General features: G+C 38.6%; 1 protein-coding gene across 1 annotated transcript; it reads left to right on the forward strand.

Annotated features, from left to right (window-relative positions):
- The first annotated feature begins 7,972 nt into the window (after positions 1 to 7,972).
- On the forward strand, positions 7,973 to 14,032 carry LOC129397740 (zinc finger and BTB domain-containing protein 47-like). The gene is made up of 2 exons (XM_055112183.2): positions 7,973 to 8,254; positions 13,897 to 14,032. The coding sequence occupies exons 1-2, from the start codon at positions 8,052 to 8,054 to the stop codon at positions 13,916 to 13,918; spliced, it is 225 nt and encodes a 74-aa protein (XP_054968158.1). The 5' UTR covers positions 7,973 to 8,051; the 3' UTR covers positions 13,919 to 14,032.
- Positions 14,033 to 17,723: the final 3,691 nt, after the last annotated feature.

The raw sequence follows: 17,723 nt of genomic DNA on the forward strand, positions 1-17,723 counted from the left end.
GGTTGGGGGATGGTTTCAGAATGAAATTTTTCCATCTCAGATCATCAGACATTAGATTCTCATAAGAGCATGAAACCCAGATTCCTCGCATGTGCAGTAGGAGGCGGAGCTCAGGTGGGCATGCTTGCTTACTGGCACCTCACCTTACTGGCAGCTCACCTGGTTCCTAACAGGTCACGGACCTTTACTGTTCCATGGTCTTAGGGTTGGGGACCCCTGATGTGAACACTGGGTATGCGTCTATGCAGAATTGTGATATAACTATGAAGGGGCATAAGTTACTGTGGATGGCAAGACTGCATTGGTGGTTAAGGAGAGAGAGGCTTTTAGACTACATAATGCCTAAAACTAAAAACTATCAAGAAAAAGGAAAATGATATTATTTAGAGATATGGAGGCAAAATGCTGAAAGCTATGAAAGTGGGATGATTGTCTTGGAGAAGCTGGATATGGGGCAGGCTGGGGAGGGCAGAGGATTGTTGCTTTTCATAATAAGCCTAGCAGAAGTAATTGATCTAACTAGGTGTATAAACTAAATAAATAAAGCACTAAGTATTTTTAAAGATACTATTTTTCTTCACAATTTATCCAGGGAGTTTAGGTCTGGGGAATGGTTGCATTTTTTAAATGGCATATGATCCAGTTAGGCAGCAAATAGAAATGCCTTTGAAGAGCTCTGCTTGACTACATTTTTTGATCAGTGATATGATGTTTACGGTCCAGTATACTAGACCAGACTCCTCCCTTACGTGAATATGGTAAACCTGGGCATGCTCTAGATATTTAGAGTGTCTGTATTGATCTTCCTGGAAGTGACTAAACCCACCAAGAGCTTCAAGAGTTTGCACACTAACAGAAATACATTCAAACATTCAGTTTGTTCTGTTCTGAAAAGGCAGCAAGCAGCAGAAACATTATAGTTCAAAGAATTCATGTAAAGCTATAACAGTCAATAGGGGGCACGGAAACTCTTTCCATTGCAGCTAGCACAGCGCCTAGTACTTGATAAAAGCGCGATATACATTTGTTGAGTGAATGAATGAATGAATGAATGAAATATAGCAAGTTGCTTTTTGGATAGCTGACAGGATGGTCTTCAAATGCCAGAGCAAAACATTTGGTCACTTGTTTTCACTTATCCTTTAAATCTAGCATCACAAACACTTAGCCTCAAAACCTCAAGGGACATAATTAGAAATATTTTATGCATAGATTTCCTGTTCCATTTGGAGTCAAACCTAAGGCTTTAAGATTTATAGCCCCCAGACATGTTAATACGCTTTCTGGAATTCACCTAGGATAGCAATGAGCAGTAGCTTTCAAAATGCCTTTCTTTATAAGGGCATTTCAGTTGCATAAAAATATTCCAGACAGATGCCCTGAGCTGATTCTTGTCCCTCATCTCTGCGCAGCCAGAATGGCCCTGGTTTTATCTTTTTTTTTTTTAAACTTATGAGAGTTCCATCCAGAATGATGTCTCCAGCTCTCAAAATGTTTGAAAATCACTGATGTAAGACAGAGCTGTTCTAGCAGGGCAGGTTTTTACTTCTTATGTTTTCCATAAAGATCAGAGTGGACATGGGGTTTCAACACACAGTGGACAGCATTAGAGCCAATTTAATTAGAATGTCACTGACAGGGCACCTCAGCTGATATCACATATATTAAAAATATATGTGATATATTTTACATACACACAACTCCCACATGCTTGAGTAGACATCCAAGGGGTAACATATACTTTACTTTTCTATAAATAAATGTAATTTTTATTGTAACTCATGTTTCCTTCTAAAATCAGAAGCTTTGACCAAGTGTTCCCAAGTAAACCCAGTCAAATTATTCCTCAGTCATTTTCATTTTAAACTCAGGCAATTTTAAGGTTCTGCCCTTGTCTATTTTCTGCCCGTGAGTAACATTTAAATTCCACAGAGGGCTCATGCAGGCACGTGTGTGGATGTGTGTGAGTGTGTGGATGGGTATGTGGATGAGTGTGTGTGCACACGTGTGTGTGCTGGGTATATGTAGTCAGTGGCTATTCTGTGCCTTCTGCTGGCATCAGCTGCTATTTAACTTCCTAGCCTCTGGAAATTGGTCCTTATGCCCATGACTTCTGCCACTGCCTGAGGTCCTAACATGGGTTTAAGCTTCCTCAAGTCCACTGGTGCTCTCTCAGCCACATCCAAGGCCCCTAGGGCCTGCATGCTTTCAGCTGTCACTGTATCACTTGTAAGTCTGAGAGAAACTCAAAGCTGTGTCTCATGGCTTCTTACGCCTGGGCTCATTTTGTTTCATTCCTCCTTTGCCACCATGCTGTGCAGCACCTGTGCAAGAGTGCTGCCACACTGAATTCTCTGATGGGAGCCAGGCATTCATGCCCTCTCCAGGTCTGTAATTTAACCAACATGCACCAGAATGATCATTTGGATGAATTGGGCATCTCTTCTAATTGGCCAGTGCTTGTGATTTTCTGTTTGTTGAGTACTTAGGATCCTACCTTTCCTCCCAAATCCCCCAAACGACAGGAAGCTCAGTCACCCTCTTTCTTCTCTAGATGTTGGTCTGATGAGGACAGAAACTGAAGTGGCATGCTCATATTCCACAGATGCTTTTTCTTCAAGGTAACTCTTTTTTTCTAGCCCAGGCAACCTTTATCCAGTCTCTAGGATACGGCAGCCTGACTCTTCATCTATTCTCTTTCCATTCCATTGCTTATGGCACAAACCTTATGCCTGACTTCCTTTGGGCTGGGCTTCTTGCTGCTCAAAAGAAACTGGATCTTGAATATCAATGACCTTGACTTTATAGATTTCCATCTCCACAGTGAGATTTAAATTTTATTTTTAGAGATTCAAAAGCTGAGCACTGACTGCTTATTTTCCTTTTGTGTTCTTGGCTTAAAACCCTGCATCCTCTCTGAAGCAATTCCTGCTGCTGACTGAGTAGGAAAGGAGCTTGGGGAACCCTGGTTAATATCTCAAAATTTCATCTTGCCACAAACATACAAGTGATGGGGCTGTCCAATCCCTCCTTTCTGCAAACACAGAAAAAAGCCCCAAAATTACAGAGACACAATTGGCCATGATATCCCTTAAAGCCATGTTAATGGTAGAGCAGTTTGCAATGTAATACACGGTTATGAAAAAATAGTTCTTGTACCACAATAAAGTCAAGTTATATTAACAATAAGAGTATAGGATTCTTATGTAGACCAAATGAGGGGTTTTCTCAGAAGGGTAATCTATGGAGTTCTGTGATTTTTTTTTTTTTTTTGTACACTAAAAATTATTTGGCAGCTGTGCATGGTGGCTGATGCCTGTAATCTCAGCACTTTAAAGAGAGTCACTATATCATTTGGAAGTCTGAGCTTGAGCTGAGGAGTTTGAGAACAGCCTGGGTAACATAGAGAGACCCCGTCTCTACAAAAAATAAACAAAATTAGCCAGGAGTGGTGGCACATGCCTATGGTCCCAGCTACTCAGCAGGCTGAAGTGTGAGGATTGCTTGAGTCCTGGAGGTCGAGGCTGCAGTGAGCCCAGATCCGCCACTGCACTCCAGCCTGGGTGCCAGAGTAAGACCCTGCCTCAAAAGAAAAAGATGATTTTGCAGTTCTAAGTAGAACACTTCACCTCCATTACCCCCGGGTTTACCCAGATTCACACATACCATGGGATGGACATTGGGCTTCTTTTTGTTCAGAAACCAGCATCAAAAACAGCAGAAAAAAGAATGCCAGTGATCTGCAAAAAATGCACAAGACTGAGGAAATTTACAGGACAAGACCTGACTGGGAACTTAAAAATTCCAGAGTAAGCCATGGCATGCTCCCAAAATAGAAGAGTGGAACACTGAGAGAAGAGATAAGATTTTTTAAAATCTATGAAGAAACTGTATGAAGAGGAAAAGAGAGGTAAAGTTAGAAAAACAGGAACCATTTCAGATGACTGCCCATGGAGGTCTAGAATACATTCAAAAGGGACCCATTATGTGTCTGGGCAATGAGTCCAGTTCTTTTCTGCAGAGCAAGAAGATAAAGTTGCTACATAAAGCCTTTCTTTTTCTTTCTTTCATAGCTCACTACTGCCTTGAACTCCTGGCCTTAATGCCATCCTCCCACCTCAGCCTGTGTAGTAGCTGGGACCACAGGTACACACCACCATGCCCAGCTAAATTTTATATTTTGTGTAGAGATGGGATTTCACCACATTGCCTTTATTTTTTAATCTTCAACCAGTCTCACTCTGCATGTTTTGAATTTACCATCGTTAAGTCTGTATATATGCTCATTTTGGGGACCAATGGCCAAGGTGTTTCTTTAGAAAGAAAAGGAAGAGTTTCCTTCCTCCATGGGCATTGGTAAATGTTTTTATCATGGACATTAGGCTGTAAAGGGCAGACTGCAAGAACAGTGAAACCGATAACACTGTCTGCTACTCTAACACACATCCTAAGGACAGCTAGATGCACACTTTTTGAAATTTCAAAAAGAATTTTATACGGGTTACAGAAAAACGTTTCCTTTTATTTTACATGAATTGAATGATATCCCTCAAACTTTGCTTATTAACTGTATAAAACAGGCTGTGGCAGACCTGTCTATAGAGAACCACTAAATGCATATAAATGGAAAATTCCCAAAATTCAGGCTCACAATAAAGTTAAATCACATCAGTGTGTTACAATAAGAATCTCCAGACCCAGAACCCAGACAAAGACCCGGATGTCAGGATTACTGACTAGGAGAATTATTACCTTACATGGTAGAATAAGTTATCTCTGGGCAATGAAACGGCCTGAAAAGCAGGAAAGAAAGTAAGCCTGACCACTCTTGTGGGCCTCTAAAGACCTGTCAGATATCTCACTTGCACAAGCTGCTGACCACTGTCTCATCTCTGCGAAGAAGTAGGAGAACACCAGAGCCCATGCTTGGTCAAATGCATCCTTGTCAATGTTGTTCTCTTACCCGTTTGATGCTTGATACAGCTTATGAACAGAATTCATTGCTGCCTGTAAGTTCTATTTCTTTTATTTAGAGTTCAGTGATAGTCTTCTCAAATCTGGGCCAATAACACTGTGACCTTGGGCAAATTGCTTAATCTCTAAACCCCAGTTTCCCCATCTATAAAATGGACAATAACAGTAGCTTCTTTATAGAATTTTTATGTGAGATTAAGTGAAATAATCCATTTAAGGTACTTAGCAGAAGGGTGAGGACAGAGAAATCGCTTCGTTTGCTACTATTATTAATGCTATTAACCTATCACTTTCCACTTAATATACTGATATATTTCCATGTCAATAACTGTTCACTGGCATAATTTATAATGGTTGCATAGCTTTCCATTAAATGTGTTAAGTATACTTCAACTTATCAAGTAACGGGAGACACTTAGAGTGTATCTATTTGTTTGGCTACTATACTTTCAGGTAAAGTTGGTTGATTAAATATATGTGTCTCCTTTCATGCCCCACTAAAACCCCTCAAAAACTCAGAGAAGGGATTTTTTTATGGACATAAACTTATGAAATGGGGAGAACAGGAGTGGAAGCAATCACAAAAAATTATGAAAGCAAAAAAGCAAATAATTTAGCAGACCCAAGAAAATGAAATGTTAATCCAGCAGCAGGGAAAGCCAAGAACTAACTCTTTCTATGCCTCAGAATTCTCCATGACTTAGGAATTGGCAGGCACCAAACAGCTTGAAATTGGGATGAAAATAGATGGGAAAATAAAAAAGATTGCTTAAAGGTCTATTTCAGAAGCAATCTTCCCCAGCTTCTCTCATCACTTTTTATTGCCAGAAAACCATCCCTTTGTCACCCAGCAAAGAGACTGAAGGTGTTTTCCCCAGAGACACCAGGCACAGTTAAGTGTGGAGGCTTCACACTGAAACACAGAACTAAGTGAGGCACAGTGAGTGCAGTCCTCAGGGTTCTTGTCCTTTTCCTCTGGTGGCTGGCCCTTTTTGCTGAAGATTGCAGGTCAGGGAGTCTTCTCTCTGGAATCCAACTAACCCAAGAGCAAAGACTTAAAGACTCTGGCATTGAGGTTTTCTCAACTCTTCTATCTGGCCAGGCCATCCTGCAGCAAAACTCACAGTTGCCAGTTCCCATTTAAATGATTACGGATTTTCTTTTCTCGCTCTCAAATGTGATCTAGCAACATGGATAACTGGAAATTTGAGGAATGTCTTTACCATGAGAAAAGGGACTGAACCATAGGGGAAAAAACACCAAAGTGGTTACCTTATTTTTGCAGGAAAAAAAGCAAAAAATAAAAAAATAAATAAAACAAAACAAGCAAACAAATAAAACCCCCTAGCATTAATATTCTCAGACATGAGAAGATATTATAACCATGAGAAAAGAACAGGAAGAAATTAAAAGGAACATTTATAAAATAAAAATGATATTTTAGAAATTAACAACATGATGGAGAAAATAATTCTAGTTGAGAAAAAATTTTCAGAAATTTTGGCATAAAGAAAAAATGTAAATAAGATAAAGAATAATTTTTGTCTGTTATAGACAATGATTTGGTGGTAATATTTGAAGGAAAGAGGATATTTAAAATTACAGAAACCAGCAAATTGTACAGCTTGAGATAAAATGAGAGAATAATTCAATTTATAAAGTTCTTTAAACATCAAAACATAGAAAACAGTAAAACTTTAAGTGTCAGAACATCAAGGCAGGTAGCAAGTTCTCAAACACTAAATTAAATGAGTCTTACTTCCATCACCAATACAGTGAAAAATCTGTTACATGAGGCTTATTAGCAAGTCATGATCTCAATGCACCTATTTTTGATGAGAAGTGAAGGCATAACCTAGACTCACAGACTAGTGCAAAGAATGCCCCTTTATGTGAGTCAGTCCAGTTAGTCTTTACAAGCTCCATAAGGGGCAAGGTGGGGTGGACTCTCAACCCCTGTGGCTGCTTCTGTGACATCTCTGATTCAACCAAAAGAAATTGTTGACCAAACTTAATTTGCTTTTTCCTTTGTTTCTTATATTGCTGTGATTCATTTGGAATGCCCTTAAGGTTCTATGTGTTATTAGATGCTGGAAATATTTTGACAAGATCAAGTATACCCTAGCAACATGAAATAGAGAATTGAGATAGTTAAGAAGAAATGCTAGACTAATATTTCACTTTCCCTAAAATATGCATGTAGTTGAGACTAAAGTATTCTTAAAATTCTCTGCTTCATTTTACTTCTAGGGTTAATCTCTGTCCGTGACTTGCAGAAGGATATACAGCGTAGGCAATTGTTAAATAAATTTGATTCATGTATATCAATGATGCCCAATAGAATCACCTGGTGTGACCCATGCCACACCAATTAAATCACAATCTGTGGGCTTAGGGCCAGGACATCAGTGTTGTTTTCAAGATACTAAGTGCAGTAATAATCGATAACCACTGATAAAGTTACTTCAATGCCTATTTATACTTTTTAAATTCGGTGATTACAAAACATATACTTTCTTTGAAGCTATACAGATATAGTATCCAAATTGGTGATCACAATTGATTAGTTTAAGTAGCTTCATAATTGGCATGTGGCTTTCTTGACTAGGTTCCCAGAATCTAGATGTAATAGGTTGGGTGTTGGGGCAGGATGTAGAAACTGTTAACATTGTTCTTGGAGTGCCTGGCTGGCTTGAAGCAAAAGATTGATATACATAAGTTTTATTGGATTGTAAGAATAATGATCCTGTGTCTAGTTATGCATCTTCATAGGAAAGGTTTTAAAATATACTTTCAGGGCATTATATTTGAATCCAGCATTAATAAGCTCTGGAAACAAGAATGGGCTATTTTACTCTTGGTGAGAGGGCCAGAGCCTTACAGATGTATGCATGAGCAAAGGATCACCTGAACCTAATGATTATCTTCCTAATTGGCTCCTGGGAAGTTATGTATAAACATATTTTCATTGAGTCATTACTCTGTTTTTTTCCCCCAGGTTCAGTGGCATTTTCTCTGAAGAGATAATAATAGAGCTACCCTAACAGTGGAAAATAACCTCCAGTAGTCTATTAGAAATGGTTACAAAAAGAAGAAGGAGAAAAAAGAAAAGAATGAGAAGAAATGGAGGGGAAGACAAAGAGAACGAAGAGAATGATGGTGATGACAATAATAAAGAAGGAAGAGGAGGAAGTGGAGAAAAAGAAGCGGGAGGTAGATCAGGAGGAAGAAGAGGAGAAGAAGAAAGTGAAGCAGCAGCAACAGCAGCAGCAGTGGTAGGGTAAGGGCCAATGCCAGTTAAGGCTTTTCACAGCGCTCCTTACGACCTCCAAGGGTACCTGTAGAAGTTTGTAGATTCCTAGGCCTCAGGCCATTCCAGAATCAGAATGGGAGGAGCGATGCTTAGGAAGCTGCATTTTAAACTACCTTGATACTTAATCCACGTAAGTATTATGCATAGTAAACCATTTGAAAATGATTGTCCTACAATACGTTGGGCATTAATGCCAGGGATACTGTCCATTTAACTCACGTAGTTTCCAAGTTCCTAGTCTTACCAAAGCAACAAATGGTAATAATATTTTAGGATAACATAAACCTAGAAACATAGGGCTTCTGAGTGTAATCTAAAATCATGGACAGTTCTCTTTAATGCAAAGCAAAGAAAATGGCAGAAGACAGACCAATCATAATGACAGCTAGATTTTATTGAGTACTTACTATGGGCTAAGCCATGTTCTCAGTGCTTTACATAATTTAGTCCATTCAAATCTCATAAATAGTATTATTTCCTCTGTTTCATGAGGAAGCTGAAGATTCAGGAGCTATTCCAGGTAACAGTGCTGGTAAGGGGTAGAGAGGACTCAAATACTTACCTGCTTAAAATATTAAACATCAAACCATTCCACATAAGTGGAAGGTAGAAGCACTACAGACCTGAGTTCTGGTGTTAGCTCTGTGAGATTATCTATGCAAACTCTGTTAGCCTTGCTTACCTGTGACTCAGTTTACTTGCCTGTGAAGTGGGAATGGTAATAATGGTGTAGTGAGAAGCCAATAGATGGAAATCCTTGTGAAAATTGTAAAGTACTGTATGAACATCAGTTATCATTATACTCCCACAATCATGGCTCTTGTAGGCTGGATCCAAACCTTCCCACAGGAAGCTGGGAAATGGAAATGAAGTCATTGTGTTACTACTCAATCACCCATAGGCATAATCACAGAAAGGCTATTTCTAATACCAGGAGGTGGGCAAGGTGGAGTAGCAAGCACATTATAAAAAAGTGCCCCTTTTGACTATTTTCTCTGTGTGCCTCATGATCTGACCTCTACTGATGTTGAATGTCAAACGTACTAATGCCTGCTTTCTTCATACTTTATACTTTTCCAGCATACTTAATAATACTGAGTTTACATAGTCCCTTCTTTTCTAAGGTGCCACTTTCAATAAATGTGTTTAGAGAGGGCAACTTTCTAGTCTTCCCAGAGCCCTTAAACCCATCGCTACTGATTCTCCACCAAGAAATCAGAAGCAAATTGCTCCAAGAGGAAGGATCAGGTTCTCAAGTCAGATGTGTGAAGTTCACCCTGTGAGCCGTGGATAAACTACTTCATTTGCCTGCATTTTAGTGAACTGGAGTTAATAAAACTTGCTCTGGCTCTCTCAACGGGCTTATGGGAAAAGTCAATTGGGAATGTATAGAATTATGAGAGAAAGAAAAAAAAGAGGAAGGGGAACACACCAAAAATTAGTGAGTAGGAAAAAAGGGAGAAAGAGAGGTGAGAATTGAGTGCCAGAGCTAGTCAGTTTTACACTTTGAAATCATCTCTCTGTCCAAGATGCCTCCCTACTCCAGAATTTGACAAACTTGTGTAAGAAACTATTATGTAACTAGGGTGCTATTTTCTCAATAAAAATAACTATCATTTACTTGTACCAGACAATGTTGTAAGTATGTTATGTATAATAACTTCAACAGGTAAATTACTATTATACCCTCATTCCGTAAATGAGGAAACCAAAGCAAAGACATGTTCAAAATGTGTCTGGATGTTCCCAGCTAATAAGTGGCAGAGCTGAGAATCAAATCCAGGTGGTCTGTTTTGAGTCTGCTCTTATATCTGTGCTTAATGCTCTTTGAAATAGTGTTCATCCAGAGTTTGGGCACAGTTTATCAAATAGTGTCAGTTCTTCCATCGACTCTTAACTAGCCTTGCAAATAAAATTAAAGCCATTGCCTCTGCCTTTTCCAGCTGTAGAGCACTAGGAAAGTAGACGCTGGATCATCAACCATTGCACCCATGAAATACTTTCCCATACCTATTTCTTTCCTAGCTTTCTTAACGCCAAACCCTGACATTTCCCCCATGTGTATGTATGGCCCTACCATAAATTATTGAGTAATTCTGACTGGAGAGTCAGAAGAACTTGAGTAGCCTTAAACGGACCCCCTCACCCTGCTGCCATTTATCCTACCCACCTCCCCCACCCACAAGTCCATCACTTTCCCAAGTCCATGGGCTTAGAAGAAACTTTTGCTACCTGCTCCTCTCCTTGGCATGTAACAACTCAGACCTGGCCAATACATGTTTGCTTGAGTTGGGGTACCCACTGGGCTTGCTGGTCTTAGCCTCTCTCTCTTGCTGTGAGTAAACAGCTACAGCTGCAGCGTGGCTAGGTCTGAACAGTAGAGGTACAAGTCTACAGCAGGGTCCAAGGAAAGAGCTAGAGACACGGATGCTCACAGGAGACATGCAGATACCATAACTGAGTGGAATAAGGCAGGCATAAGAGAGAAGCTCCAAACCCTCAATTCTCTCTGCTATTTTCCCTTTATAGAGTTAAGGATTTCTGAACTCCATTATAAGAAAAAAAAAAGGTGGGATAAACATAATTGCAGAAATTCATACTTTGTCTCAGTGTCTGAGAATTGTAGGGGTCACTGTTTCCAGACTAACATTTTCTAGTTTATAAAGAGAAGCCAGAAAACCAGATTTTTGTTAGCTATTTCCTGAGTTTCAGTATCAGAAGCTTATTTAGAACTTTTAAAGTAATGTGCCGTGGGCCACTTCTGCTTTAGTACCTTTGTTTTCTCTTTCAGTTTTACTGATTGTACAATTTTTTGCCTGTCATAACTGGGATCAGGATTGGTCCCTCTTCTAACCATAATTAGGGACAATTGTTGAAGGTCTTCTTTCCTCTACTTGTTTACAACAGCTTCAAGGATTATATTATTTTAAACAACAAGCAGATTAATCCCTGTGTTCACTGGAGGGAGGTAAGAAACAAAGGGGAAGTTAGGATCAGTCCATTATTATTTATCCCTCAGTGGCACCTGCTAGAAAGCAACCCCGAGGTGACCAATTTCTTACAGTTGGTTCGGGGGTGTGAAGCCTCCACCTTTAACTGTGCCTGATGTCTCTGGGGAAAACACCCTCAGTCTCTTTGCTGGGTGACAAAGGAATAGTTTTCTGCAATAAAGAGTGATGAGGGAAGCTGGGGAAGATTGCTTTTGAAACAGACTTTAAAGCAATCTTTTTTTATGTTCCAACCTATTTGCATCCTAATGTCAAGTTATTTGGTGCCTGCTAATTCCTAAGTCATGGGGAATTCTGAGGCATAGAAAGGGTTAGTTCTTGGCTTTCCTTGCTGCTGGATTAACATTTTATTTTCTTGGGTCTGCTAAATTAGTTGCTTTTTTGCTTTCATAATTTTTTGTGATTGCTTCCACTCCTGTTCTCCCCATTTCATAAGTTTATGTCCTTAAAAAAATCCCTTCTTTGTAGTTTTTGAGGGGTTTTAGTGGGACATGAAAGGAGACACATATATTTAATCAACCAACTTTACCTGAAAGTATAGTAACCAAACAAATAGATACACTCTAAGTGTCTTCCGTTACTTGATAAGTTGAAGTATACTTAACACATTTAATGGAAAGCTATGCAACCATTATAAATTATGCCAGTGAACAGTTATTGACATGGAAATATATCAGTATATTAAGTGGAAAGTGATAGGTTAATAGCATTAATAATAGTAGTAAACGAAGCGATTTCTCTGTCCTCACCCTTCTGCTAAGTATCTTAAATGGATTATTTCACTTAATCTCACAGAAAAATCTCCTGACATGTGGAATGAGAAGTTATGAATATCACAAACATAAATGTCTATGAAAGTAAAATTATTTTCATTTTCTCCAAAAATATAAATTTGGAGAGTATTACTACATTATGGCTCTCTGCATCATGAGTTTTTCAATAATTTTTACACCGAAATATTATTTTTCAAATAGTAACTTTACAGTGGAGAAATCTGGTTGATATGATACCATCTTAACCAAGTGATCAGAGATAACATCACTAGTAATTAGACATATGGACACCATGTACCTCCTGATACAAGTCAATGAAAATGACAAAACATCACTTATTCCTACAAATGTTTAATCCCAGCCTAATCATTAGAAAACACCAGACAAACCAAAATTAAGGACCATAATATAAAATAACTGAATAGTACTCCTCAAAAGTTTTAATGTTGTGAGAGACAAAGATAAAATATCCCAGTTTGGAGGAGACATAATAACCAAATGCAATAGGGAGTCTTAATTGAATACTGGACCATAAAAGAAGATATACTAATAGAACAGTTGGAAAAATATAAAGGTCTATAAATGAGTTAAGAATATTGTATCAATGTTAATGCTTTGGTTTAGCTAATAGTAATATGGTTACACAAGATGTAAACCCCTGGGAAAGCTGCATGAACAGTATACACAAGTTTTGTGTACTGTTTTTTCTTAATTTTCTGTAAATATAAAGTTATTTCAAAATAAAAAGTTGGAAAAATAAATTATCTTTTTTTAGTTGGCCAACTATACTATATTCTATTCTGGGTGCCACATTTAACAAATTCTGTTGAAAGACCCTATCCGGACAATAGCAAGCAGAATGCCAAAGTGTTAAAAAGGTTGGGGATGTTTAACCTAGAGCAGAAAAAAGTTAGGCAAGATATAACAATCTGCCTTCGAAGTATGAATTGCTATCATGTATAAAAGAGATTGAGACTTGTCAGTGTGGTACTAGAGGGCAAAATTAGCATGCTTGACTGGAGGTAGTAATGAGGAAAGGTTTTATAATATCATTATAAGGAAGGACTTTGTAACCATTTCAGCCAATCCAAACCAAAGAATGGGTTGCTTTGGGAGACCAGGAATTGCCTAACAACTTGTTAAAAAATATCACAGAGGAGTGTCATGTATACCAGGCATGTTAAGTAGATCAGTGTGTCTCAAACTTTAATTGCGTATGAATCACTACGGACTCATTAACAATGCAGATTCTGATTCAGTAGTTCTGGGGTGGGGGCTGAGGGTCTGCATTTCTAACAAGCTTCCAAGTGATGCCTATAATGCTGGTATGTGGACAAGACTTTGAGAAGCAAGGAGCTGTATAATATTCAAGGTCACTTTTCAACACTAAAGTCTATAATTCTCATAGAAAGACATACTTCAGGAGCAGAGACAGCAGTTATGCACTGAGATTTTAATACGAAAATGGCAATGTTTGAGAGCATAGAGGAAGCAAGAGCATTGCCTGCAAGCAGAAGCAGGGATGCTCTGAAACTTACTCAGTAAATGCATATTTTAAAAGAACCTGTTAAAGAAAGAACCTAAATACTTGTATATGGCCACATTTAATTATCCATTTTCATTAGAAAAGATCAATTATTTCTAGCAAGTGGAATTTATGGCACTCACTGCTTTCATTTTAATAATTCAATTCAATTCTACATTAAATTCAAGATTTTGTGTTTATCTAGTTCATTCAGCAAAAATCCTTCATAATTATTCATCCACCTCAAAGCCTTTGCAGTGTATAGACTTTGCTTTTTTTACTCTTTTACTTCCATTTCTATAGGTCAGAGCATCCCAACCAGTAGAATTAAAGATGTCCCTCAAGATATTTGGTCTCTAATCACTTGGGAAGGCCAGGTGAGTAGCTTGTTGCTGAGCTCTTGGAACTCAACCAAGTCGTATCCACCACCTTGATGCTGTATTTACTTCAGCAACCTGCTGCAAGCATGTCTATTTCCATCATGTGAAAAGTGTCTGTGGATCTGCTGGAGGAGTTCATACTCTAAGTACTTAATTAGCATAGCACACCCACCAAAATTTGGTCATGGGAGGAGATATCAAGAGAAAGTAATTCAGGGACTTCTGGCAGGTGTATCTTTAAGTGGTAACCCCAATATCAGTCTTTGTGTATACTAGATACTTTTCTCAATTTGTGGTAAAGTTGGTAGATGGTAACTTCTCTAAAAGGTGTGTGTATTTTCCAATTTACAATTTCAATATTATTTTGTCATACTTGACCTGTAAAATTTAGATGGATTCTGAATCTATATGCATTTTCATATAAAACTCCAATGATAAATATGTCAAGAAAATAAAAAGACTGCTCTATTATTTAAAATAGAATTTTGCAAAAAAGTTTCATTGACAGCAGCTATTAAGAATATAAAAAGATCATTTGTCATTAAAATGTTTTAATTAGAAATGATATATAGCCTTTTTAAGCATAAAACTTCAGATAAAAACTTATATTGGTGAAAGCATATTCAGATTTCTCAATTTAAAGTTATTAATATGCAATTTAATGTATTGCCCAAAATGTTATATTTTATTTTGTTATCATAATTGTATCATGTAAAGAAAATGTTATGAATTTCTTCACCCAGCTCCATACAGATGTCTTCAAATTTCCTCCAGTTTACCCCAGTGTGCCACACAAATATTGTTATTTTCTATGTTGGAAAACACTGCTATAGGTAGGTTTGCCCCTATAATGTGTTCTGCTACCAAAAATCTTCTAGTTTAATTACAGACTAATTTGTTACACCTTTGAGTTAAGGGGCAGTTAATGTTACCCATAGCAAACAGGCAAGTCTACATGATAACTGGAAAATGTTAAACCTACGTTATTTCCTTACCCATTCTTTAACATCTCTTGAAGATCTAGGAATATTATTCTGTTATTCTGTGGGTCTAGAAATGTTTTTCTTGGCCCAAATGGTTACACTGTGTCCACTTTGTGATAAATATTGGGTACATTGTTTAGTATGCCCAAGGGTATATGTTTTATTTCGTAGTAACAAAATGTTTAAAACATTTGTTTCCTAAGACTAAAGAGATATGGTGATCTATAGATCTCCTTTGAGCATATTCTTACTTCCTGCTCTTAATAGCTTCTTTTACTCTCCAAGAAACCTTAATGAATGCTTAGCTGCATCACGGGGCAGTTGTGAGCATCATGAAAGGCATGGCAATCACTTGATAACTTATAATGGAAACACGTCCTCTTAATTTCTGGAGTATCCGGTTTTCTATATAAATTAATCACATGAATCAAATGCTATTAAAACCAACTTAAGGGTGATAATTGGCTCTTCCAATTTATAATACGAAATATAACACTGATGGGCCTGGAGGTCACTACCATGATCTACAAATCAGGGTAGGACTAGCCCTTGAAACAAAAAGTTAAAATGGATTCTAAATCTACTTGCACCTCTAGTCTTGGCAGAAATTTATTTCTTCTGCATGCCAGAAGTTCTGGCAAAGAGGTTCATAGGATAAAAATCAGACAATAGCAGATTAACTTACTGATATCTGTATTGTGTGGATGAGGATATTATCTTCTTTTTGTGAGAGTTTACTTTGCCCTGTTAGGTATATAAACCAAATGTTTATTCCAGGCTTATATGGTGCTCCATTTAAGACAAATGCCTCATTAATGAGAGAGACACGGACCCTATTGCCAACACTCTGCCAAACTGATTCACTTGAACAATAATAAGAAAGGAACAAATATGTTCCTCCTCTGACACATCTACCATTATAAAACATTTGCCCTGGGCTTCTCTTGCCTTGCTAGTGCACAGTTAGTGTCTGTCTGCTGTGAGAATGAAACACCCTTGAGAGCTTGAGGCCACAACTCAGGCCGAGGTGTGAAGGGAAAAGAAGACAGCTTACCCAGCCATCAATATTCACACATGTGGATTTACAGAACAGACAACAAAGCTATCAATCGGAGCCCATTCCATTTCATCTCATGTGAGTTACATTATTGTAAAACACTTAACCATGTCACATGGCTTATTAACATTGGCATTTGATTTTGTAAAGATGCTTTATGTTTAAAGAAATTATGTAGTGCACATTTCTGCAAACGTGGAGGCAAATGAAAAAGTAGCACTACAGAGCCTGATCCTCCACCAAGTCTTGTCTCATTTGCTTCTTGTAAGGAATATCTCTTGCTTCCTTTCTCCACTTGTTCATATGCTTTCTTTCCAACCTTCTCCCCTTTCTTCTATTTCTACAGCATAGATCGCGCCCTCGGGCGGTTGGCTTTAAAAAAAAAAAAAAAGAAAAGAAAAGAAAAAAAACTTCCCAGGTGCAGCATACTCTCTCAATTCCACCTCCCGGCGATTTTACTTTTGGCCTGAGTCCAACACGTTCCCAAGAGCTGGACACAAGTTGTCACGATCATGAACCTAACCACACTCCCCGCTGCGGCCAATTTCCTATTTTGCTGTTCAAAAGAGGGAAGTGCACATATCAAAAGGAAAACAGCTTGGTGCTGGCCAGCTGCAGAAGGGTGGAGGTCTTTGGTGCTCAGGAGAGCAGCTCCTGCGGCAGTCCTGCATGTGTCGCTGTCCAGACCTCGGTGCTGAATACTAGGCACTGGTATCTCCCGCCAGGTTCAATCCCTCAGGGTTCGAATAGGCTCCACCATGGGAGACTGAACTCACTTCCCTAGGGTGAGGGGTGGAGAATTCATTTAGATGTTTGCTTGCTCTCCTCCCACAGGAAACCATTTTTCCACAAAGAGGCATTGTGCATTTTATGGGAAAGTAATGGCACAGCTCCAGTTCAGCACCAAAGTGAAGAGCTCTACTGAGGCACGATGGAAAGTCGAGGTAAATAAAAACTGCTCTTTCCCTCCCTGAATCAACACAACAGCTTTTGGGATCCTAGATCCCCTTGTTGACGAATTCTTAAAAATATGTTTTTTTTTAAATCACACGATTAATCATTTTACTGATAAACACCCTAAAAGGTGGTGGTGGCGCTGGCTTTGCAATATCGGAGTATAACTACTGATATTGTTTTACTGAGGTTGAGAAACAAAGGGGAGGAGGGAAGTAAACTTGTAAACTAAGGTGGCTTGAATGGTTAAAAATTCATTTTTAAAAGTATTGCTTTAACATAGACATGCTCATTTTCTCAGACAATTTAGAACAGAATTGGGGCAGTAGTAGCTTCCCTTCTTCTCCTTACTCTCCTAGCCTCTCTCTTTGAAAGACCTAAGAGCCTTGTTCTTCATAGCAGGTGCTGATACCCAAAGGGCCATTATAAGAATCCTATAGCCTCCCCCCTCCCCGCCACACACATGAGATAATAAAGTAAATACAGAGAAAATGGATGGAAGGGAGGGAAAGCACTCCCAGCCTTTGATTCTTGGTAGCTATGTTCAAGTGGGGCACTTCTCTTTGAAAAGTGAAAATGTTTCTCACGGTACAGAATTTATGGGCAGACAAGGAGCAGACTTAACTGATCCCAGCAAACAGTTCCTTCCTTTTCCTAATCCCTGGCTGCTTATTTTAGCCGCTTCTCCGCCCCGCCGGGAATACCATTCAGATCTTAGTCCAGGTAGATCTGACGTCAAGAGATGGCTTTCGTCGA

The sequence above is a fragment of the Pan paniscus genome, chromosome 4, assembly GCF_029289425.2.
Source record: "Pan paniscus chromosome 4, NHGRI_mPanPan1-v2.0_pri, whole genome shotgun sequence".
Classification (NCBI taxonomy): domain Eukaryota; kingdom Metazoa; phylum Chordata; class Mammalia; order Primates; family Hominidae; genus Pan; species Pan paniscus.

Bases quoted from the DNA above. Each gene is read 5' to 3' on its own strand.
- LOC129397740 (XM_055112183.2), top strand. From the start codon at position 8,052: ATGGTTACAAAAAGAAGAAGGAGAAAAAAGAAAAGAATGAGAAGAAAT. The intron at 8,255-13,896 runs GTAAGGGCCAAT...CCATTTCTATAG, and splicing joins ACAGCAGCAGCAGTGGTAGG to GTCAGAGCATCCCAACCAGT.